Source organism: Nesoenas mayeri (genome assembly GCF_963082525.1).
Source record: "Nesoenas mayeri genome assembly, chromosome: Z".
NCBI lineage: Eukaryota > Metazoa > Chordata > Aves > Columbiformes > Columbidae > Nesoenas > Nesoenas mayeri.
In genome coordinates this window covers 36779286-36805204 of record NC_137542.1, presented here as the reverse complement: position 1 = coordinate 36805204, position 25919 = coordinate 36779286, and the positions used below count along the sequence as shown (strand labels likewise).

At 42.6% G+C, this 25919-nt stretch overlaps 1 protein-coding gene across 1 annotated transcript in view; it reads left to right on the top strand.

The window, feature by feature from the left end:
• Positions 1–25610, top strand: part of CPLX1 (complexin 1) — a gene marked incomplete at both ends in the record, with an annotated part of 81425 nt that extends 55815 nt beyond the window's left edge. The window contains one exon of the mRNA XM_080363166.1: positions 25407–25610. Within this exon, the coding sequence (XP_080219292.1) occupies positions 25407–25610 (204 nt within the window). The remainder of the gene's footprint in view (positions 1–25406) is intronic.
• Between the last annotated feature and the right edge of the window lie 309 nt (positions 25611–25919).

Genomic DNA, 25919 nt, shown 5'->3' with positions numbered 1-25919 from the left:
CTCGCAGTCCAGTCTGCACTTCTGACCTTCTTACCAGGGTTCCCCATTAACAGGAGATCTTTTGGGAAACTAGTATCTATCAATTGTATTTGACAAATTATTCTCTGTTCGTAACAAGAAGCTCTTCAGTACAGCCATCCCTTATCCCATCAGTTATTTATTTATGTTACCAGCCAGAAGACAAGAAAGGTGTGAAGGCATTTGTAATTTACTGTCTGATCACACAGTACATCCTCCCTCTCTTTTTCCTTGTGCCTTTTTATTTCCTGGTTGAACTGCTGTTTTATGAGTTTTCTGGGTGTTTTTTAGAGCCAGAATGGCCTGTCTACTGTATTGCAGAATAAGATTGTGTGACCTATGAAGCACTGCTTTGTTTCTGCAGAACATCCTTACAATAGGGAAACAGTATGAACAGCCATTGTATATTACCAAGTTTGTGTGCATGTATACACAGAGAAAAGTGTAAATGAAGAGTTCGAATAGATTTTCTTTAATCAGAAGTATTATTTTTTTCTTTGCATATAGAAGAAGATGAATGCAAAGGGACATAATGGACAAAACCTTACTTCATTCCAGTTTCAGTGGCAGTCTGCATTCACCCTTCACCATGTCTAGTCCACAACTTGAGGAAGTCTGTGAGGCACCTGCCATTCTACAGGGGACTAGCAATCATTAACACCCACATAAAGAGGATATTGAGTTATAGCTTATTGGGTAGTAGCATTCACAGTGATCCCTACACTGACAGGTAAAATCCACTACATGAAGAAGGAAGGAAAGCCACTTGCATGCTGGAACCAGAGTTCACTTTTTGCAAAAGCTGCAGACTTGTCTTAGCCTGCTTTCCTAGCAGAGGAGGCATAACGTCTACCTGAGTTTTGGCTGGGGTCATTCATGCCAGCTCTTCAGAACAGGAACTGCCCAAGTCTATACAATTGGAGGTAGGAAGCTGTATGAAGAAATGGTGGCAGGTCTTTTCTCTTCAGGCCCAGACTCCTTCTGAGAAACTTAAAGGCGATAGGATGCATTCACCTCTGAAATATCAGATAACTATGTTTCTGGTTTTTTTGATGCTCTTTGTGATTGTGTGGTCAAATAATGTTTCTTGTTCACATCAGCCAGCAAGACCAAGGTGCACAAGTGAAGGACTTTTTCCCAAGAGCTCTTCAAATTATTATTTAAAAATTGTTGTTATTTAACTCAGTTATAGATATTATATATGTTATATATTAATTATATAACATATAAGTTATCATATATTACATTATATATTGTATGTTAATTATATAGTTGGATTAATCACCTGATTATTCTTTATTTTTACCTAACATTTATAAGTAGAGACTCATGAGTGGAGAATTGGAGCAGCTTGCCCAAAATCAGGCAGTGGTTAAGTAGGGTATCAATCTTCTGAGCTGAAGGCCTAGAGATAGCCTGATCCTTGTGTATATGGGATTCCTTATACTCCCGAAAACCTGGGCACCTCCACAGGCAGCACTCCATGACAGAAGTTTAGGACTAAGAAGTGAAGACTATCCCAGAGCCTGTATGAGCCACACTCCCATTGCTACTGGTCTCTACAAGTGGCTACTATGCCCACACCCTTTCACTCAGAATTTCTTTAGCCAGTAGAGCCAAAACCACATGAAGGTTCCTCCAGTGCATTGATGATAACTGCTGGATCTCATCCTCACTAACAAGGAGGTTCTGGTCGAAGCAGTAAAGGTTGAGGGCTGCCTGGGTTGCAGTGACCACGAGATGGTGGAGTTCAGCATCATGTGTGGCAGGAACAGAATAGCAAGTAGAATTGCAACCCTGGACTTTAGCAGGGCTAACTTCGGCCTTTTCAAACAATTGCTGGGGGAAATCCCATGGGCAAGACTGCTTGAAGGAAAAGGGGCCCAAGATAGCTGGATTGCATTCAGAGATTGTTTCTTCCATGCTCAGGATTAGAGCATCCCCACACGTTGGAAGTCAAGGAAGGGAGCCAGGAGGCCTGTGTGGTTGAATGGGGATCTGTTGGGTATGCTCAAGCAGAAGAGGAGAGTTTACAGGTCATGGAAGCAGGGGCTGGCCACTTGGGAGGAATATAAGGCTGCTGTTAGAGGATGTAGGAAGGCAGCTAGGATAGCCAAGGCCTCCTTAGAATTACAGCTGGCGAGAGGGGTCAAGGACAGCAAAAAGAACTTTTTCAAATACATAGCAGATAAAACTAATACCAGAGGCAGTGTAGGCCCACTGATGAATGGGGTGGGTGCCCTGGTGGCAGAAGATACAGAGAAGGCAGAATTACTGAATGCCTTCTTTGTCTCTGTTTACTCTGCTGGAGGTTGTCCTGGGAGCCCTGTAGCCCTGAGACCCCAGATGAAGCCAGGTCAATGGAGGAGTTTGCTTTAGTTGATGATGGTTGGGTTAGGGACCAATTAAGCAATCTGGACATCCATAAATCCATGGGTCCAGATGGGATGCATCCGTGGGTGCTAAGGGAGCTGGCTGAAGTCATTGCTGGACTGCTCTCCATCATCTTTGCTAAGTCTTGGGAAACGGGAGAGGTGCCTGAGGATTGGAGGAAAGCAAATGTCACTCCAGTCTTCAAAAAGGGCAGGAGGGAGGACCCAGGTAATTATAGACCGGTCAGCCTCACCTCTGTCTCTGGGAAAGTAATGAAACAGCTTATTGTTGGTGCCATCTCAAGGCATATCAAGAATAAGAGGGTTATTAGGGGCAGTCAGCATGGCTTTACCAAGGGTAAGTCATGCTTGACCAACCCCATAGCCTTTTACGAGAATGTAACAAGGTGGATGAATGATGGCAGAGCAGTGAATGTCGTGTACCTTGACTTCAGTAAAGCCTTTGACACAGTCTCCCACAGCATCCTCACAGCTAAGCTGAGGAGGTGTGGTCTAGACAATAGAGTAGTGAGGTGGGTTGCAGACTGGCTTAAGGAGAGAAGCCAGAGAGTGGTAGTCAATGGTGCAGAGTCTAGTTGGAGGCCAGTATCTAGTGGAGTGCCTCAGGGGTCAGTACTGGGGCCAATATTATTCAATATATTCGTTAACGATTTGGACAAGGGAATAGGGTGTACTATCCGCAAGTTTGCTGATGACACTAAGCTGGCAGGAGTGGCTGACATGCCAGAAGGCTGTGCTGCCATCCAGAGAGACCTCGACAGGCTGGAGAGTTGGGTGGGGAACAACCTGATGAAATTTAACAACGGAAAGTGTAGAGTCCTGCATCTGGGCAGGAACAACCCCAGGTTCCAGTATAGGTTGGGAAATTACATATTAGAGAGCTGTGTAGGGGAAAGGGACCTGGGGGTCCTGGAGGACAACAGGATGACCATGTCCAGCACTGTGCCCTTGTTGCCAGAAAGGCCAATGGCATCCTGGGGTGTATTACAAGGAGGGTGGTTAGTTGATCGAGAGAGGTCCTCCTTCCCCTCTACTCTGCCCTGGTGAGACCACATCTGGAATATTGTGTCCAGTTCTGGGCCCCTCAGTTCAAGAAGGATAGGGAACTGCTGGAGAAGATCCAGCGTAGGGCAACAAAGATGATTAAGGGAGTGGAGCACCTCCCTTATGGAGAAAGGCTGAGGGAGCTGGGTCTCTTTAGTTTGGAGAAGAGGAGACTGAGGGGTGACCTTATTAATGCTTATAAATATGTAAAGGGTGAGTGCCACGAGGATGGAGCCAGGCTCTTCTCAGTGGCAAACGATAGGACAACGGGTAATGGGATCAAGCTGGAACACAAGAGGTTCCATTTAAATTTGAGAAAAAACTTCTTCTCAGTGAGGGTGCCAGAGCACTGGAACAGGCTGCCCAGGGAGGTTGTAGAGTCTCCTTCTCTGGAGACATTCAAAACCCGCCTGAACATGTTCCTGTGCGACCTCACCTAGGCGTTCCTACTCCAGCAGGGGGATTGGACTAGATGATCTTTTGAGGTCCCTTCCAATCCCAAACATACTGTGATACTGTGAATCTTTTCTTGGCTAAATCCCAAAAAAGGCATGAATGTATCCTTTTGCACTGAGGGTCAGAACAGTTTATTTGCTTCTCTGCTGCTATGGGGATAAAATATTCTTTCCTCAGTGGAAAAAGCCCTTAGTCAGAATGATTAAAATTTGGCTAAGTGGCTGGCAGACCTCTCAGGTTTTTTTCAACACATCCTTTCCAAATCTTTTGATTCATCTCGTCAGACAGTTCAGTCTTGGGTCATGCTGTTTGTGTCAGCCTCAAAATCGAGATAGTGGCATGAGAGTGATTTGATCAGTGCCATTGCCTGTAATAAGTACAGCTACATAATTTTTTAAATAGAATTATTTTTTCTTTTTCTTTTTTTTTTTTTTCCCTTAGATTGCAAATCAGATGCAAGTAGGAGGGCTTGTACATTTGTTGGTTCTTTTTTATGTAAAGTTAATCCAAGGACGCTGAAGGTCACAAAACCAGATTTAAAGGTCTGTTCAATTTTTGCTGCAGCCAAAGAGCTGCCATCGCTGCTTAAAACCAGGCATAGCCACATTGTGTCTCGTATATTGGTAGTTTGTTACCTGAGTCTGGAACAATCAGATAACTCACTAGAACTTAATGAGACTGGTAGAGTTACTCCAGTTTAAGAATGCCTTCATGGCTCAGCTAACAGATTCATTGTTCTTTTCTGTTAAAAGTAATCAGAGCCAGGCTCAGCCTTTGAAATGCTGCTGCTTCTTTAGAGCAAGATGTGACTTTGTGCTGGCTTCACCATGAAGGTCTGTGTCTGTTTTGACATTGCTTTCAGTTTCATCAGCCTGGGATTTAAGACTGTCAGGGAGAATTAGTCATCCCACATACCTGAAAGAAGGATGGCTGATACAAGGCCACATATCAGTTCGTGCATTGGACAGTGTGATAAATTTTGGGGCAAGGTTTGCTTGTGGTAGTTGTGTAGCCTTTGCCTGCTGTGTGTGTTTGTTCCCTGTGTTTGTTCCTACGGTTCCTATGTTCCTGTGTTGGTTCCTATGGGAAAATAAAGGAATTCCCCATTCCTAGTGAGTGCCAATTCGTATGACCTTCTTGAGGGTCTGAGAGAGGCCTCAGGAGTTCTCTTCTCTTCCTCACTGGCCAGCTTTGCGGCACGCATGAGTGGAGCTGACTTAATCGTACCAGACTCTTGTGCAAATTGCCCTGTCTGAGGCTTGAGGCCAGGACAGCCCTCATGCTCATGCAGGAGGAGGACTGTGGCCTTTCTTTGACCATGTCAGAGTTTGGGGAACACAGACTGGCTGCTGCTGGAGGAGAAGCAGGATATCTGGGGAAAAATTTACTCTTTCATAATTTCCATTGGATGTGGTTTTCCAGGATTCCCTCCTTTTCCTTTCAGCACAACCTTGAGTACTGTCTCTGCTGTAAGCCTCCTCCTTTGTGAAAACAAGATGTAAGTATGCCTCCTCCTGGGAAGCACAGACTCAGGTAATTCATTATCTAATGAGGTGTAGACTTCACAGAATAACTGCTTTTCCTTAGTTAGGAAGAAGAGAGGAAGAATGCAGCCTGTCAGCTTCAGGCCACCACATTCAAATTCCTCAGCATTTCCTGGAGCACGGTCTTCACAAGACCATCAGCCTAAACCAAGTACTGTGGAGCAGATACAGGGCTTTTATGGTTTTGGTCCCAGCCAGACCTCTAAGCAGCCCATTAGAAGGCTAAGGTCATAATAGGGCTGATCTGACTTTTAAAACTGGCACGACACAGGTCCATAGGATCTCACTAGTCATTTTACAGCTGCTGGATTATTTCTGTCATGCTCATCGGGATGTAAATTCTGTCTCCCTGTTAAACAGGCTGACCCTAAATTAGAGGAAGGGTTCTGCAGCCAGAGATCAAAACAAAAGATAGTCCAAGCAAAGACCTGATGTGGGAAAGGCAGCTGATAAATTGCCTCTTGAACAGAACTCTTCATCCACTAAAATCCAGAGAGCACAATGGGGCTTGTAGGTGGTTTTTATTCAGGACTTGTAGAGCTGACTTCTTTCATTGAAGTTCATTCCAACTGCTGCCAAGGATCTCTGGGGTTGGAGACATGCCAGTGTACCTCACTTGAAAATCCCTGGAATTTTGATGTTTTATCACATTCTGATGTTTCTGATGAATCCCTGACTGTTGATTAGTGGGTGGCATTGAAAACATTTCTTTCCTCTCTCCAATGAGTGGCTTGTACCATTTCCTCTTGTCCTACCAGTTGTTACTTAGGAAAAGAGACAGACACCTGCGTCTCATAACCTCCTTTCAGGTATTCATAGAAAGCAATGAGGTCCCCCCTCAGCCTCCTTTTCTTCAGGCTAAACAACCCCAGATCCCTCAGCCACTCCTCATAAGACTTGTGCTCAATCCAGACCCTTCACCACCTTTGTTGCCATTCTCTGAACTTTCTCCAGTATCTCAATGTATTCCTTGCAATGAGGGACCCAAAACTGAACACAGTATTTGAGGAGGGGCCTCACCAGTGCTGAGTATAGGGGAACAATCACTTCCCTACTCCTGCTGGCTACACTATTTCTGATACAAGCTAGGATGCTGTTGACCTTTTTATCCACCTGGGTACACTGCTGGCTCATGTTCAGCTGACTGTTGACCAAAACCCCCAGGTCCTCTTCCACCAAACAGCTTTCCAGCCAATATGCCCCAAGAATGTAGCACTGCATGGGGTTGTTGAGACCCAAGTAAAGAACCTCACACTTAGCCTTGTTGAATGACAAGCAATTTGCGTCAGCCCATCAATTCAGCTTGTCCTCTGTATTGCCTTCCTACGTCCAGTAGATCAAGGCTCCCACCCAACTTGGTGTCATCTGCAAACTTATGAGAGTGCACTTGATCCCCTCATCTGGATCACTGATAAAGATAGTAAACAAAACTGGCCCAGGTACTGAGCCCTTGGGAAACAGGACTCGTGACTGCCAGCCAACTGAATTTGATTCCATTCAGCACAAGTCATTGGGCCTGGCCATCCAGCCAGTTTTTTACCCATAGTATGCTCATCCAAGCCATGAGCAGCCAGTTTCTCCAGGGGAATACTATAGGAAAGGGCGGCAAGAGCTTGACTAAATTCTAGGTAGACAACATCCACAGCAATTCCCTCATCTACTAAGCGGCGGGTCGCCTTGTCGTAGGAGATCAGGTTAGTCAAGCAGGACTTGCCATTATGAAGAGAGATGGTAGTTCAGAGCTCCTCCCTGCCTTTTCCTACAACATATATCTTGGCAAGTGTCTTAACCACAGAGGAGTGTGAATAAGAACACCAGCATAACCACAGTAGCTTTATGAAAGGTTGTCTGTAATTTGTTGTCTGCTTTTAGTGAGAAAGCTTTTAGTGAATAAAGTATACTTTAGAATTAAATAAATGATTGATTTGACTGATGTGGACTGCTTTCGTCTAGTGGCCTGAAGTAGTTTAGAAATAAACATGAAATTTTGGTTCAAAAACTAAATATAAAAAAATCATCAATTTCTCTCAAGTCTGATGTGCAATGGAGTTGAGGAATGAGCTATATAGTTACTGAGTGTGGCAATGATTCAGGTGCAGATACACCACTAAAGCTGCTTTGTCTGTCCCTATAGCACCAAATAGCATGAAATCCATTCCCATATCTCACACATACACCCTGCAAGATTTTAATGCAAAATATAACTCCACTTTTTTTAGAATAATTTCTTCACATTTGCTCAGTAATGACGCAGAAACAACGTGGTAAAACCTGCACTGTTGTGCACATAGATGTTTGTACACAATTCTGACAAAGAAACCTGAAGTAAAATGTTCAAGTCTTCAACACTAGGTAAGCACAGCTTTGAAGGAGTTCGATAAGAACCTCCCACAACAAGCTATAACTCTTTCTAGTGGAGTTGTCTTGCAACAGCATTGCATAGTTTCTGTTCCCCATGTCTTTTGTAATCAGAGCATCATGATTGTGAAGTAAGGCAGCTGCTTAAAAATAGTAAAAATGTTACAGGTCCTCTAATTAAAATCAAGCCTGAAAGCTCTGAAGTGTTGGCTAAGTGCAATAATAATTTTTAAATAACCTGGGAGATGCCAGGTCTCTCCGGTTTTGCTGTACTGAAGGATGCATTGAACAACTTCACAATATGAATGAAAAATCAAACTGGAAGCTCCACAGAGATCCCTGTAGAAACAGACTAATTTATAAGTTGGTGCAAAGCTAACAAAAGGCTACATTGGAGTAATTTATCATTATTTTGATAAATAAAACACAACTCTGCCTTCACAATTGTGATTAAATTGGGCGATTTATACACTTTGTAGTGATCATGCTCTTAAAGGCAGCTCCTCTCCTGTAAAAATGTCTGGTCTTGCATATGATATAGTCCTGATCACAGTAGCTAAAACTTCTGATAATTCCTGGTTTACAGAAGTAGATCTCAAAGGCAAAAACCTAATTTGTAGTTATGGATAAATTGGGAAAATCTGGGAAAATTCAAGAATTTCAGTAGCTTTATAATCTGCAAAATACAGTAAGTACCACACTGTCAGCTTAATGTTTTCTGAAACAGAAATTATGGTGGTGTTTTTGTGACAGGGTGAATGGTGAAGTGCCACGTAAGTATAAATTCACCTCCAGTTCAGCCTGGATTCGGGAGAGGATTTTAGTCTCAAGAAGCAGTCTGCCTTCAGTTTCTAGCAACTGTCTGAGTTAGGGTTGTAAGGTGGATCATTTGATCTCCACAGTCCTGTATGGAAGGGCAGCACACAGTGTCAGGGTTATCTCTGTCCTGAGAACACTGCTACACAGGTGTGGCAACATGAATAGAAAAGCACATGCAGAAAGTGAGCATGGCGTGGACTATGATAGGGCGTAAGTAACAGATTGATGGATGGTTTCCTCCATCCTCCTTAAAAAATTGATTTATGATACTATGAGTCCTCATCTAGCTCCTTTATTCAGCTACTTGCTGGTTGGCAGAACATTTTAGGAAGATGATACCAAAGCTAATAGAAAAATACCCTGTGGTAAAGAATGATTCTGCTATAGATTGCTATCCTAATGATGACAGCAGAACTCCAATTCGTTGTGTTTCCTATCACTTGTGCTTCACTGTTGATTTAAGGAGCCACCCCACTGTGAAGACCATCACAAAGCATAGCAAGGACAGGCACAAGTTTCTTTTGAATCTATGTTCCTTATTGAATTTGGATTCCACACCTACTTTTGTCTCCCACCCTGAGAGAGAGAAAAAGAAGAAAAAAAGGAAACCAGTTAATTCAAACTCACAGTAGGTTGCTGATTATGAGCTTAAACAAGATAATACATGCATGGATTTTTTTTTCCAGTTAAATATCTACCCAAAATATCAGCTATAAATTAGAGTAACAGACAATTTTATTTTGAAAAATTTTATTCTAAACTGCAGAGAAACATCCTACAGTATTTAACTTGTTTAAATGCAAGTTTAGAGATTAATAAAGAACCAATGATACTGCTATGCTAATCACAACATTTTTCATCTTTTCCACTAGAGGTTAATTTTCCCTTTCTTTTACTTCTGTAAGAGCTGGTATTGTCTGATTTTTTGTGCTGAACCAATGAAAGTATTCTTTGAGAAAAATGCAGAGTTGTTTTGCCATGGATATTGCATATACTTTGCGATATGTTTTGTGTCAGTAGTTAAACCTGTTTTGTCTGTGTGTGTGTATGGAATGGTTGTTTATGGTTTATCTGACACAAGATATCAGCCTTTCTGCTCCATTTGCCAACTTACAGTCAACTGGGACCTCCTGGCTAGCTGGGGAGGTCCTAGTTAACTGGAAGTTGGCAAACGTGATGCCCATCTACAAGAAGGGCCAGAAGGAGGAACCAGGAAATTACAGGCCTGGCAGTCGAAACTTGGTGCTGGGGAACATCATGGAGCAGATCATCCCCAGTGACATCACATGGCACATATAAGAAAGCCATCTGATCAGTCACAGTCAATATGGGTTTATGAAAGGCATGTCCTGCTTGACCAACCTGATCTCCTTCTACAACAAGGTGACCCACCTAGTAGATGAGGGAAAAGCTATGGATGTTGTGTACTTAGACTTCAGTAAGGCCTTTGACACCATATCCCACAACATTCTCCTGGAGAAGTGGGCAGCCTGGATGGGTGTACTCTGTGATGGATAAAGAACTGGCTAGAGGATGAGGCCCAAAGACTTGTGATGAACAGAGCCAAATCCAGTTGGCGGCCCATCACGAGTGATGTTCCCCAGGGCTCAGTATTGGGTCTAGTTCTGTTTAATCTCTTTATCAGTGATCTGAATGACAGGATTCAGTGCACCCTTAGTAAGTCTGCAGATGACACCAAGTTCAGTGAAAGTATTGATCTGCTGGAGAGCAGGAAGGCCATACAGAGGGCTGAGGCCAATTGTATGAGGTTTAAGAAGGCCAAGTGCTGGGTCCTGCACTTGGATCACAACAACCCCAGGCAGCACTACAGTCTTGGTGAAGAATGTCTGGAAAGCTGCCTGGCAGAAAGGGATCTGGGGGTGTTGATTGACAGCCAGCTGAACATGAGCCAGCAGTGTGCCCAGGTGGACAAAAAGGCCAACAGCATCCTAGCTTGTAACAAGAATAGTGTGGCCAGCAGGACTAGAGAAGTGATTGTGCCATTGTACTCAGCACTGGTGAGGCCCCACCTTGAATACTGTATTCAGTTTTGGGCCCCTCATCATAAGAAGGACATTGAAATACTAGAGAGAATGCAGAGGAGGATGATGAAGCTGGTGGGGGGTATGGCACTCAGATCCTATGAGGAGTGGTTGAGGGACCTGGGGCTGTTTAGCCTTGAGAAAAGGAGGCTGAGGGGAGACCTTATTGCTGTCTACAACTACCTGAAAGGAGGTTGTAGCAAGGAGGGTGTTGGTCTCTTCTCTCAAGTAGCAAGTGATAGGACAAGAGGAAATGACCTCATGTTGCGCCATGGGAGGTTCAGATTGGATATTAAGGAAAAATTCTTCATGAAAAGGGTTGTCAGGCATTGGAACAGGCTTCCCAGGGAAGTGATTGAGTCCTGGTCTCTGGAGGTGTTTAAAAGGTGTTTAGACAAGGTTCTTAGGGACATGATTTAGTGCTAGAGTTAGGTTAGGTTATGGTTGGACTCTATGATCCTGAGGGTCCCTTCCAACTGAAATGATACTATGATTCTATGATCACTGAGGAAGGTCCGCAGGTCACTGAGGGAAACAGGGATAGTTAGTGAGGTGGGGCATTAGGCTTGATACCTCAAGAGTTAATCTATTCCTGCCACACATTTCCCAGCTGAAATGATCATTTTGTGCGTGATCTCTCAATTGAGGGGCAGGTAGTATTATCATCCTGACTGGGAAACCATTAACTCTGTGGAAGGTCTTTCATATTAGTCAGGGAAGATATATCTTCCTTTTCCCAAAGAGGACAAGAACAGCACCTAGTGAAGCTGATCTTCGGTTCCTTAAAGGGATAGGCCCCACATTTAAAAAGAGCTAAGATCTGAGATGCAACAAAAAGTCTTGTTGTAAGGAAATTAGCATTGCAGGCAGACTATCCTGACACTACATCTAAATTGAATCCGTCTGAAAGCCAAGAAGTATATTCAATCAGCACTACATGAAGATAGTTCGGCCTTCATTTTAAAATACTCTTTTTCTTTGTGCCATCTGTTATCTGTGAAATGGTGGCATGCGACATAATATACAGTGGAATTAGTTGGGATATGCTACGGTGAATCTTACAGCCATTCCCAGCTTTCATTAGCAAATATATTCCCAGGGTGTTTCTGTTTCTGTAGAAGGAATTGATTGCACCGAAGGGAAGGGAGCTTGAGAGAGAGAGAGAAGAAGAAAAAGGGAGAGGAACCTTGCTGCTTTCTAATTTCAGTGAATTGGTCAGAGTAAGAACAGGTAATTAAGTATCTAGTTAAGAAAAATAAGGAACTTTACAAGGGGCACCTATGGAGCTCAGAGTAAAGGAAATAAGTTCAGCTGAGAAGGGAGCCCTGGGAATATTTTGCTATCATTTTAGGGATAACCAGGTTCATGAAGTGGGTTTGCCTTATCAAGCTTTAGCTATCAAACTGTTCCTTGTCCCCGCCTGAGCTGGTGTTCAATTATTCCTCAGTACCCGATAGGGAGAAATGCATAACTCAAAGGATGATGTCATAGGTGCCTGCCCTGGGAAAGAATGTATTGCTCTCCACAGTGTATGTCTCTCCCACTGACTAGAAAAGCTCAGAACAGATGCTTAACTTGTAGTTATGAAACTGAGCAAGGCGCTCATGGGAACCCTTTTCTTCTATTAGCAGATTCATTGTAAAGCCTTTGTGGGGAGTAGTGCCCCAAGTGGGAGAAGATCTTGCTAAGTAATTGGCTTAGTGCCTCTTAATAATGGGCCTTAAACTGAGTTTGCACTCCACGTCTCTCTTTGGAGCTGGCAGTTTTGGTGTCTGGCATAGGGCAGCCCCTCATCTCTTCTCACAGAGGCTCCCCCTGTAGAACCTAGCTGCCAGCACCTGGACACATAAGCCCAATACAGTGCGGCTTCCCAGGCTTTGTCTCTTGTACTGTTTTACAAAATGTCCTTTGTTTTTAAAGCATGGAGTAGAGGGGAATTGTTGTAGTTTTTGTCTGTAGTTTTTGCTTTTTGTTTTGCATATACTTTCCAGATGATATCCCAGCAGAAAAATCCACAAGACAAAGGGGAGAAAATATTGTTCATGTATTCTAGTTAAATTCATTGAAATAAAGCAGCTTCCTATTTCCCACATCCTTCAATGTCTGCAGTGTTGCTGTCCCTCCTTCAGCACAAGCTGGCATCTTCTTCTCTTGGGAGCCTGTTGTGGTTTAAACACAGCTGGCAAGAGAGTATGACCCAGCCACTCCTCCCTGACCCAGAGAAATTTTCTATCAGCAAGAAAATGCACATCATGTTTCCTTAAAGAACTTCAGAATTAGAAGCTTGTGCCCAGCTTAAAAATCTGTCCAATTCTTTTTTTTTTTTTTTTTTTTTTTTTTTTTTTAGCCAACATGCTAGCTTTCACACTCCATAAACCCCTTTGTCAGAAATCTTTCAGATGGAGGATTTCCACCCTCAAAGTGTATCAGGTCAAGAGCAACAAGTGCCTGAACTCAAACACATACCTCAGTATTTGCTGAGCAAGATATGAAAGGCAATCACAGGGTAATATACCTGCTTGACCTGTAGACGTGGTACCAGGAGTTGCCCACCAGTGGTCATGACATAACATCTCCTTTCAGTCCTGCAACCCAGCCAGCTCAGACACAGAGCATCTTTTCTGCTTGTCCTTTTTGCTTGTCCTGCTCTGGCTCTATGTGGGGCTGAGCTGGTTGCTGGCTTCTCTGTTTTGCATAGAGAGCCCTTTCTATTCCTTCCACCATTACCAAGGTTTCTGTTTTCCTCACTGCATTTGTGCTAGCTTCTTGTATGTGGGCTTGCAAGACAGACATTTTTGAAATACTATGTGGCAGCAAACACTGAGATTTGAAAGGGATTTTCCCCCTGCTCTTAAGGAAAAGCTAGTACATGAAAAGACTCCAGGTTTTAGCACCAACTGGGATAACTAGTGCCTTTACTCAAATTTGCTGAGGCTTTGGCCAAAAAAAACCCAAACAAGCCAGCTGATCTAAAAAAGCTCCGGTGTGTTTCAGTGAAGTGTATTCTTAGTTGTTATTTTTAATTACTCTTTTTACATTTGAAGAATAAATTTTCATTTAAAGCCTGAAGAGATAGACTTTTCAGAAGTTACAGCATTCCCTCTGTTTCATGGCTGTGTTAGGCATGCACAGATATTTTAAGAATGGAAAATTATGGGCAGGTACTAAACAGTGATAGGGGGCATGGAACAGAATAATCAGGTGAGTGTCCTTTTAATGTGTGTGGTCACAGGCATACACAGGATTAATTACTGATGTGTTTCCTTCCAGCACTCCCTGCCACTTCACATCACCCAAGGCTCAATTTGTAAGGTCTCTCTGTCACCCCTCCCCGCTTAAGCATAATGGAAGTCTCATTGATGATGCCAAAGAGCTCAGACAATACAAAAAAGGGATACAGCCTTCATTGGCGTAGCTTGAGGAGGACAATGTGAACATGACTGGGTGTCACTTATCCCATGAGTGAATACTTAGAGCTGCTGCTTTTTGAAATGGACACAACAACCAACCCAGCCTTACAGTACTATAGAGTCTGAGTGGTTACCTTTAGCACTGTAACACCACTAATGTTATTCTGTTGGATTGTTAAGATGTACAAGATATTCTTCCTTAACATCTTCTATTCACTACAAACATAACTTGCACAGCCTCTCAGGGAGCAAGAAAACTACCTTGAATTACAAAAGGGAGAGGCTGGGGTGCCAGATCAAATAGGGCTGGAGAAAGATAAGTGTTTTACCCTTTTTTTTCATGGCCCTGAAGGGCTACAGGGTGTGAATAAACACTCATACTTTCTTACTTATCTCTTTCTGGGTGTCAGAAGTGCTCTTCCCATTTTTAAAAAAATTTAATGTCTGAGTTCTTCTCTCCATTGCCAGCTAATGGGATTAAGAAGTAGTTTTTGTACTTCAGAGGGAAGAGTGTGTCAAAAGTTTGAAACTAATTAATTAACTACTACTGTTTACTGAGTCTTGGCTCTGAGCTTGTGGCAATGCTTTGGTCTTCATAGATGTACTGTCAGGGTGGGTGTGCTAATTAGATCCTTGCCACAATGGGGTATGGCAGGATTTATTCCACAAAGAAGAATCCCCAAGGAGTCGATGACAAACATGAAATAGCCTCACAGCAAGGAATAAAGATAATAATGTAACTTGTCTTTCTTGAGCTCTTAATATTGCAGAATTACATTGTCTTGTGCTGCCAGCATTGAAAACATTGGTGCAGGTTACTGAAGGAAAAAGAAGTCTTAATGAAAAGTCTGGGGGAGCTTAAGATCCTGTCAAAATAATCCTGTCAATCCAGGGGAATTACAGAGGACAAAATAACCTTATGAAAATTGCATAGAAGCATGATGATAAGCAATTACTGTGTTTCAGAGAAGACTGTCTCACTACAGCTCCTTTGGAAGAGTAAATCTCAAGTTGTCTGTCCACCAAGAAGAAATGAATTCTCTCTCATAGATGTCACACAGAAAATGGAGAAAAAAATGCAGATGCATATCTAAATATCAGTCTAGGGGACTATTTGCCATCCAGGTTAGTCCCCAGGATTCTCAGCAGTGGTGATATGTGTGTTCATGTTATATCTGGGACTGTTAGTTGTCTCTCTTCTAGTATTTTGGATTTTTTTTTTTCTTGTATAAGAATTAAGCCATTTTTATGATCCGTTGGGCTGTCACCTTTTATTGCAGGGTGACAACAAACCATGGCAGATGCTCTGTTAGCCCTCTGCCACCTCATTAAGGAAATGTAATAGGAGGAAAATGCAGACAAACTTACAAGTTGGGAATTTTAAAATGCTTTACTAATGCTACCAATAAATAGAGAAAACAATACAAAATATACAAACCCACTCTTGAATTTCTCGGGGTACTGCAGTGCTGCCCAGCAGAGTTGGTGTATCTCTGGCGGCTGCAGGGCAGGCACCCGGAAGTCCTGGGCTGGACTCTGAAGTAAACCAGAACTGGATTCAGCGATGTATGGTCTGGAACCAGGCCTCAGATCTCAGGATCGACAGGCAGGGTCCTCTTCAGATGGTGGCCATGGTCGAAGAGAGCAACAATTTTGGTCACCTGTTCTGTCTACATCTCCTTGCCCCTCCCACTTATGGGATGTGCAAAATTTATCAGTAACCTTGGCTGCCATAGCAGTAAGCCCAACCCTGGGCCTCTTCTCCATGCCATTGCTACTGTTATCACATAAATTTAGCTGAAACACTTTCAACCATGTACCACAACCATGTATCACTTCCACAATGCTTTCAAAGTTCCTTCTTGATCTGCTGTGATGAGCTCTGTTACCTGCCACTTCTATTTGCTGGTAACACACTCCTTCATATTCAACATCACTTTTTAGCATACTGCAAAATGCCAAGGACAACCTAAAGTTCATGATAACAAACACTAATATGTGCACAGAGAAATTAATTAACATGCTAGAAACAAACTGTCACTCAGAAACTCTTTTTTCAAAAGTCTACTTTTAGTGGCTTCCTAGAGATCTGCAAAGAGATCAGATGCAGAGAGTTCATGTTTATCTGCTGAGAGCTGAAGTTTAAATGAATGAATGATTTAAGTTTCAGCCTCTGAATTTCAGATGACTTCAACCTCTAGTCTGCCAAAGTGCTTGTGATCAATAAGGCAATAAAATCATGAACCCTGGCAAGCACAGATCTAGCATTGCAGGATAATAATAATTTCTAAGTCTCATGAGCAGTTAGTACATTATCCACCTGGAGAGGACAAAGAATAATTCTTTTGACAGCTATCAGCATCTTCACCATGCTTTGCACCATAAGACAAAAATTACTCCTCATCCTGCAGGGAACCACTCCCCATCCACTGGAGCACTTCTGTTAGTTTCTTGTAGCTCAGTCCTACATTGGCTGGATTAGAGCTTTCAAAATAATGCAGATAAAATAATGAAAAAAAAAAAAAAGATAAAAAAGAGCTTTTCACAGATGGTAAACAGAGGCTATGAAAATTAAATAGCTATATCTAATTGAGATTACTGCAGCATTGTGGGGAATTAATTTTACCAGCCGTGTACTAAAAAGAAGGCTTTCTTTTGGCAAAAAAAAAAATCGCAGGAGGTAGGAAGGAGACGGAGCAGCATATACTCAATGTTCTGATGTTGCAAATTGCACACATAAATACAGATATATCCTAATTATTTATGCTGTCAGATACATAGCCATAACATAGATTTTTCTAAACTTGTAAAAGTGACTGCATTTGTGCATTTCCAGGGTCCCTGCCATTGACTTCTGGGAAGATTTTATCATAAAAGATTAAATGCAGACATTGGAAACATGAGAAATCATATGCCACTAGGGCTAGGAGCACACTTGCTCTGCATCCCTGGAAAATACCTCTCTCCTCATGGGAACCTTCTGCAGCCTGACCCCATCCTGGTCACCATGAAGCAAAACTAAATTTTCACTCTAACCTATAAACAATTAAACTGTAATTGTTAGTGTGGAATATGTATCTTTTCTTTCTTATTATCCTGTCTCAGCTGCTTTGAATAATAGAATTGACCCAGATTTTCCTAATTGAAGCCACAAGGCAGATTCTGGGGGAGAGAATTTCCAAAGGACCTCATACGGTTATGGGAACAATATACACAGTACTTATCTTGGGCCCTGTGGTCATGAGTCAGTGTGATGATTTCAGTCAAACTCTCCAGGTACTTAAAAATCAATATTTTGGAGGCTCTGGTCCTGTGCTGTTCTTCATGACTCAGATATTCTCTGCTTACTCTGGAGATTTCTGCTCTGATTGTAAGATGGAAGTGTTTGTTATTCAGCAGTAGTTTAATTACCTCCACTCCTGAAACATTCTAAACCTGATTTGCTCTCACTGAGGCTGACCATTATGCAATAACACATTATTTTAATACGGATGCTGTGTACAGAAGGGGAAGCAAATTAACATATTACTATTTGCAAACACAGAGAGAAATAAAACATGTTTTCTGCTGAATATTCTGAAAAATTCATTATTTGTGATACCTATGCCTGTTCTTTCTTGTAGAGCCTTTCTTCCCAAAGAGGAGTGAATTTGTTCAAATCACCTGGATGTAGTAAGGGGAAAGAAGCATTTTGACTGGGACAACATAGCATAGTCCAGGCAGTTGAGCAGTAAGCAGAATGGCCAGTTTGCTTCAGCATCAAATCAGCATCCATAGTGGATCAAGCCAAAACATGTTTCCCATTTCTGTCTTTTAACCATATATGTCTGGTCCCACCTCCATTGAGACCAATGAAAAGATTCCTTTTTATTGGAGTTTGCAGTACATTCAGTGTCCGCTGCAACCAGGAACCAGATGAAGCTGTTTTTCACTTACAGTTACATAAACAGAAAGCACTGGACAGATGCGATGTTGCTTCCAAACAAGGTAAAGTACCAAGACTTGTTTAGCACAGATCAGGTCTGCTGAGGAGAGCAGTGCTTTATCTTTTACTGTATCCATTGTTGTTGGAGTGAATAAAGGACTCAGCATTCCGATTCAATATGAATCACGCAAAGCCATTTATTACAGAAACAAACCTCCTTATATATGCTGTTATTTCCTGATCATGCGTCCACGCTCCAAGCATGCATTAATTGATTGGATATCATCTATGTTCACGAGCTGTCCACGTGTCTGAGTTTCACAGCTAATCAGAATGGAAAACAGGTATGTGGTTCTCAGGCAGCAATGTTGCCATGACGGAGAAGGAAGTGATTGTCAGGTTCTCCCAGTGTCACCAGAAGAAGATGGTGATGGAAGGCAGACGAAGATCAGATAAAACCTTTGAATTTCACATCTGCAACTGATCTTTATAGTGCAAGCTGAAAACTGTGAGCTTCTGTGTACCCATCATGGGACTCCCCTGAGAGAAAGAGGAGATAAAACGAAATGTATACTGGAAGACCTGAACCAAGACAGGTGATGAATGCAGAACTGCTGTGATTTTGACAGAGCTGAAAGCCTGAGCCAGCAGAGAGGAGTAAAGCACACGCAGCCACAAGGAGCTTGTGAGGAGATGGAGACCTGGATGAGGTAAAGGATTGAAAGGACAGAAGCCATGTCTACAAATGATTTCTGCATGAAAACTAGATGGAAGATCCTGATGGGCCCCAAGAAGATGTCTTGAGAAGGTCTGTTCAGGAGAGACAAGGCATGAAGCAGAAAGAGCTCATACATGCATATCTCCACCTTTGCATCTTAAGTGCCACCTTTCTGAAGTTTTATTGCCCCCCTTTCTCTCTGTCCGTCACCTCTCTCTTGAGCTGCATTCTTGTTTGGCTTAAACACAATTGAACAATGTAATTTATGACTGTGATTGCCGGACATTGCCGTGTTATTTTCCATTATAAATCAAGCCTCTTCCACTAGCATGGTGACTGAGTCATGGTCAGCAGAGCTGTGCAGCAGCACATGATGCAAGGTCAGACACACCATCCCCCCCTCCTCAAAGGAGTGGCAGGGAGGACTGAGACATGCAGCCATCTCTCTCTCTTAACTTTCATAGAATCATAGAATCATGGAATGTTCTGAGTTGGAAGGAACCCACAAAGATCATCGAGGCCAACTCCTGTGCCTGCATATGACAACCCCACAGTTCATACCATGTGTCTGGGCATTGTCCAGTCTCTTTCTGAACACTGTCAGGCTTGAGGCCATGACTGCCTCCCTGTTGCAGTGCTCCACAACACTCTGGGTAAAGAAACTTTTCCTAATGTCCAATCTAAACCTCCCCTGGCACATCTTCCTGCCATTTCCTGAGGCTCTGCCATTGGTCACCAGAGAGAAGAGCTCAGCACCTACCCTTCTTCCTCCCCTTGTGAGAAACCTATAGATCAGGGGTGTCAAACTCATTTTCACAGGGGGACACATCAGCCTCACTGTTGCCTTCAAATGGCCGAATGTAATTTTAAGACTGTATAAATGTAACTGCTCCTACATTTATGCAGACTGACACCCCTGCTGTAGGCCATGATGAGGTCTCCCCTCAGTCTTCTCTTCTCTAGGCTGAACAAACCCAGTGACTTTAGCCACTCTTCATATAGTTTCCTCTACAAACTCTTCACCAACTTTGTAGCCCTCTTCTGGACACGCTCCAGTAACTTTTTTATCCTGTGGCCCCCAGAACTGCACACAGTGCTCCAGGTGAGTGCAGAGTAGAGCTGCATGGGTTTATATTAGCAAGACATTACAATATTACTTGCATCCCACCGGCTGCTGTAGGCTTCACATGCACACTCTAAGTCAGCTGAACCTTGTGTCAGACAGACTTGTGAACATGTCAGACTAGCCAAGGGAACACAATTTCTTCCTCTGCTCCAAGGACTGAAACATGCCTTTGTTCAGAAACACAGAATCATTTTGTTTGGAAGAGACCCTCAAGATCATCGAGTTCAATGGCTAACCTAACACTGTTGCTAACCCATGTCCCTAAGAACCTCATCTATGCTTCCTTTAAACACCTCCAGGGATGATGACTCAACCACTTCCCTGGGCAACCTGTTCCAGTGTTCGACAACCCTTTCCTGGAAGAAATTTTTCCCAATATCTAATCTAAACCTCCTGTGGCACAACTTGAGGCCATTTCTTCTTGTCCACTTGCTACTTGAGAGGAGAGACCAACACCCTCCATGCTACAAACTCCTTTCAGATAGAGCTATAATGGCTCCTCTCAGCCTCTTTTTCTCCAGGCTAAACAGCCCCAGTTCCCTCAGCCACTCCTCATAAGATGAGCACTTCAGACCCTTCATTTACCCTCCTCTGAACTCTCTCCACCACCTTAATGTCTTTTTTTGTAGTGAGAGGCCCAAAACTGAACACAGTATTCAGTGTGTGGCCTCACCAGTGCTGAGTACAGGAGGATGATCACTTCTCCAGTCCTGCTGGCCACACTGTTTCTGATACAAGCCAGGATGCTGTTGGCCTTTTTGTCCACCTGGGCACAGTGCTGGCTCATGTTCAGCCAGCTGGTGACCAGCACCCCGAGGGTGCAATCTGGGCTGCAGGACACGTGTGTAGTACCATAGCAGTCCTCATTCTCTGTTTATCCAGGTATTAGGATGAAAGAAATGTGCACTGTAAATATCCAGTGATGAAAGAAGCTGTGACTATACGAAGTATATACATAGTGATATTGAATAGTTTATAGAGACTGTAAAAGATGATAGTTCAACAATGGCAATAGCAGATAGAATTATGTGAGTAACTAAAATAATCTTTTCAAGTAACTATAATTATCTTAGCAGTATATAATAATGGTAAATATTAGCAGCATAATGTTATGGTTATTGTGTTATGTTTAACCCAAGCAGCTATGAGTCAGCAAGACCACTCCGTAGGTCTTTTGAATCCCCATCCAGAGTATGGGAGTCTCAGGGGCATCCTACCTGGCATGTCAATGGGAAAGGTGTTCAGCTTGGCAGCAGTTTATTTTCAGACTCCAAGATCCTCTGCACTGATAATCTTTGGCTGGTTCCACCATGCAATCTTTGAGTTGTCTTTATATCCCTCATAAAACTCCCTTCTGTATTTCTTTAGGTTGTCCAGATGAATAATTTGTTTCTAAGGAGTCAGTTCCAAATCTGATCCAAAGATAACCACTCACTTACACCTTGATTGCAGCTGTCTTCCTGGGGAGTCAGTTCTCCAACTGACCCAGACATAGCAGTTACTTCTGCAAGTGTCCTAACTGTGATGTTATTGCTTTATTTATTCTGTGGTCTAGATATTTGATATGCTCATTTTTAGTAAGGAATAGGGAGCTTGTAATGAGAAATGGTAACTTTATTTGCAGTGGGTTGACATTTTAGCTGTACATCCATCTTGGTTCAACAGTCCCACTGTTCCTTGACACACTTACTGCCATTAGAGTTAGATAGAGGTTCCAGCATATTTCTAGTTCATGCACTCATTTGGCTTCCTGTGGAAAGCAGAAGAGACAGGGATGGAAAGATCTGGGAGGAAGTTGATGTCAGCATTGTTAGTCTCCTCTTTTCCTGACATGCAGTCAGGGAGTGTGAGGTAAAGCAAGGGCCATGATATTTTGTTTGCTTTTTCCTGCTCTTTCCACCTGATGTCTGAGAACTCCATCCCACCAGTATTTTACCTACATATGACCCAGTGAAGACAGTCCTTGTGTGACAGCATAGTAGTGACTTTAGGAGTGGCAAGGTGGTTTAGATACTTAAAATGCTTCAGTATCTTTCTAGGTTAGGTTCTTAATTCTACCTTATTAACTACATAGTGGCATAAGTGAAGGCCAAGCAGATAGCAATAAAAACATAGCCTCTGATAATTTATTTTGTGGTATTGGACATTAAAATAAAGTGAAATCATTCTCATCCTAAAAATTTTTTAAGATAATGCAATATTTTCCATACTTGAGAAAGCCAGACCACCAAAATGTCATTATTTTTAGTTGGGTTTTGTTTGCTTGTTTAGATGGTTGGGTTTTTTTAATTATTTGTTGACTTCACCTTAAAGATTTCATGTGAAGACACTGAAATGCTTTTTTAAAATTTTGCTCATATCAAGACTTTCCTCTGTGTAATTTGATTTCCTATGAAACAATTTCAAACTTGAAAAATGCCATTGTATTCACATATGAAACATCATAGCATTACATTTTGATTCATGTAAAGCATTATGAAAGTTTAAATGATAACATTGAATTCTCAGAACTCATACTTTCTTATAAAAATTGCTTTTGATGCAATGTCATCTTTCTCCAAGAGAAGAATACTTTTGTCTTTGTTAAATTTGTATTTGGGTTTTACAGATATACTAGGGGGAAACAGAATCAGGGGCAACAGACACAGACTGAAACATAGGAGGTTCCATCTGAATATGAGGAAAAACTTCTTTACTTTGAGGGTGACAAAGCACTGGAACAGGCTGTCCAGAGAGGTTGTGGAGTCTACTCTGGAGACATCCAAGACCCACCTAGACACATTCCTGTGCAACCTCCTTTAGGTGTACCTGCAGTTGGGTTGGACTAGATGATCTCCAGAGGTCACTTCCAACCCCAAACATTCTGTGATTCTGCGATTTTTTTTCTTTACTGGTGAACAATGTAATCTGTTCTTAATGGAAAAAAATGTAAACAGAAAATCACAAAAAGAGCATCTCTTTCATGTCTGTTCAGCAGTACCATACTATTTATACTAGAAAATACTGAATACATTTTACCAACACAATTCTTTGATGTTTTTGAAATCATATCTAGTTTTCTTTTTGAAGTTTTTTTCATTCAAATTGTTTTGCTGGTCTTTGTATGGTCTTAGGTTAGTTATTTTATGGTTTTGATGGACGGAGAGCAATCTTAATTCCATTTGGTACTTTAATTAAAATTTGGGCATAAGTAAAGAAATGGCTTTTACAGAGCAATAATTTTGAAGCTGATAGCTGCTACAGCAAACCTTAATGCCTTTCCTCTTCCTCACAAAGGTCAGGTACCTCCCTAATGTAGCCGAACTGAAATGATTGTAAGTAATCATGCGGGTGCTTGTGAGGTCACTGAAGGCTTAGGAGCTGATAGGGCAGGAACAGGCAGGTGTGAGTAGCCATAAAGGTGGCTGGTTAGAAGAGGAAATGACTGAATGTCAAATGAATGTTCCCACCAGGCTAGGAGTTGTGAGCCTGAGGACCAGAAGCATCCTTGCAATGTGGAGCTAGTTTCTTTAAGGAACAGCTGGGATCAAGAAATGGGAGACCTCCTGAAATTGTGTTGATGATCACAAAACTAAGAAAATTTAACCTCCATTTTTTTTGTCAGAAAAAGTGGAAACAGTCTGAATAAACAGAGCAGGTCTCTGAGTGACCTGATTTAGGTGAAGATGTCCCTGTTTATTGCAGGGGGGTTAGACTAGGTCTCTTCCTTCAGAGGTCTGTTCCAACCCAAAGCAATCTATGATTCTGTAATAAAGAAGGTAGCTTGCAGATGTCATTGTTGCTGTAGATATGCATGTGACAGTTTGAGTCATTTTTTTTTTTTAAATTGTGTATCACCATGATCTCCAAAATTTCTGTGCAAACTCTTATGGAAATAACACCAAAACCTGAGAGTTAGTATGAAGGCTGAGGAGTGACAAAGGTTGGTGATATTTTCCTTAAACACGCCTCCAAACTAGCAGTTGGGAAGAAAGTCCTAGTCACTGTAGGAGCTGAGATACTATAGCACTTATTTCCCTAGTCGAATTCACTCAACCATTTGGGCTCAAAGGGCTATAGTAAATGGGGTTACATTGGGCTTGTGACCAGTCACTAGCAGGTTTCTGCAGGGATCCGTCTTAGGGCCAGTACTCTTTAATGCCTTCATAAATGACTCAGATGCAGGACTTGATGAAATACTAGGTAAGTTTGCTAATGACACAAAGCTGGGAGAAGCTGTTGACACTCTTGGGGACAGAAAGACAAATTAGAGAACTGGGCAATCACCAACCGTATTAAGTTTAACAAGGGTAAGAGCTGGATTTTGCACCTGGGACACTGCAAGCCTGGTTGTACACACAGCCTGGGGAATGAGAGGCTGGAGAGCAGCTCCACATAAAGAGACCTGGGGGTTCTGGTCAACGGCAAGTTTAACATGAGCCAACAGTATGCCCTGGCAGCCAAGAGGGCCACATATGTCCTAGGGTGCATCAAGCACTGCATTGCCAGCCAGTCAGGAGACGGGATTGTCCCACTCTACTCTAGACTGGTGTAGAGTATGGCACAGTGAACTGCAGTTTTGGGCATGACAGTATAAAAAGGGTATAAAGCTACTGGGGACTGCAAAGAGCAGGACCACGAAGTTGGTGAAGGGTTTACAGGGAAAGCCATACAAGGAGAGGCTAAAGTCACTTGGTTTGCTCAGCCTGCAGGAGACTGAGAGGAGACCTCATAGAATCATAGAGTAGTTTGGGTTGGAAGGGACCTTCCAAGGTCATCTAGTCCAACCCCCCTGCATCCTGGTCTACAGCTTTCTCACAAGGGGAGGAGAAGGAGCCGGTGTGGATCTCTTCTCTCTGGTGACCAATGATAGGACCTGAGACAATGACAGTAAGATGTGCCATGGGAGGTTTAGGTTAGATGTTAGGAAAAGGTTTTTCACCCAGAGGGTGGTGGAGCACTGGAAAAGGCTTGCCAGGGCCCAAGTCATGGCCCCAAGCCTGACAGTATTCAAAAAGAGGTGGGATTGTGCAGGATGTCTGCCATGTGAGAATATTTAAAACTGTCATTTTCACTGCAGTTTGCCTGTCTGTCCTGTCTTGTTTGCTTTCTTATGTTGACAAATATTTTTTCCTGAAATTTTGACACATCCATAAACCTATACTATAAAATGCTGCAGATAGAATGTCAAAATCATTGAAGATGATCAACTTGAACATCAGCCTTGTTGACAGAAAAGACGAGGATCAATGCCAGTAGAATAACAGCCTGAAACTTTACTAACATAGAGCTTGTACTGTCTTTGCTAGGCCCACAGCTCAATTCTCTAACATGCATGTTTCTGAGTGATCTGATCATCTGTCCATCTTGTCTTGTCAGAGCTGTCTATCCACTAGGCTGTATGTATGGGAGAGTTGTTAGGATTGATAACTTGGGTTTCTGTGTAAAAAAGCAAAAGCAGAACTTAACAATGATGTTCATACAACAGAATATGAACTACTGTGTGTGACGGCTAGCTTCATCAGTGATCGTGTTCAGTGCGTGACTGACAATGTGTTATCTCTCCCCTTGCAGTATGGGATAAAGAAGAAGGAAGAAAAGGAAGCAGAGGCCCAGGCCACACTGGAAGCTAATGCTGAAGGGAGTCTGACGCGCCCAAAGAAGGCAATTCCTCCTGGCTGTAGGGATGAGGAGGAGGAGGAGGAGGAAGAAGGAAGCATTCTAGACACAGTCATCAAATACCTACCAGGGCCCCTGCAGGACATGTTCAAGAAGTAATAGCTACAGACTGTTAAATGGGCATAAACAGCACTGCAAAGGATTTCTCTTTTGCCCAATGGGGATTTACAATCTTGCCATCCATCACACAGCCCTCCCCACCTCTGCCTTCTACTGCTCACTAGGAGTCCCCTTGCTTCCCATTCCCTTTCTTACTGACTTTTCCCCTTCCCTACACCCCAAGATTTATCCATTCCTTTTTTGTATATAGTCACATCCAGTAGATGCCTCCGAATGGATATAAAGATTAAAAAGCTGCAGACTACACAACTTTTATTATAAGCCATAGTACTATGTATGTTAAATAAG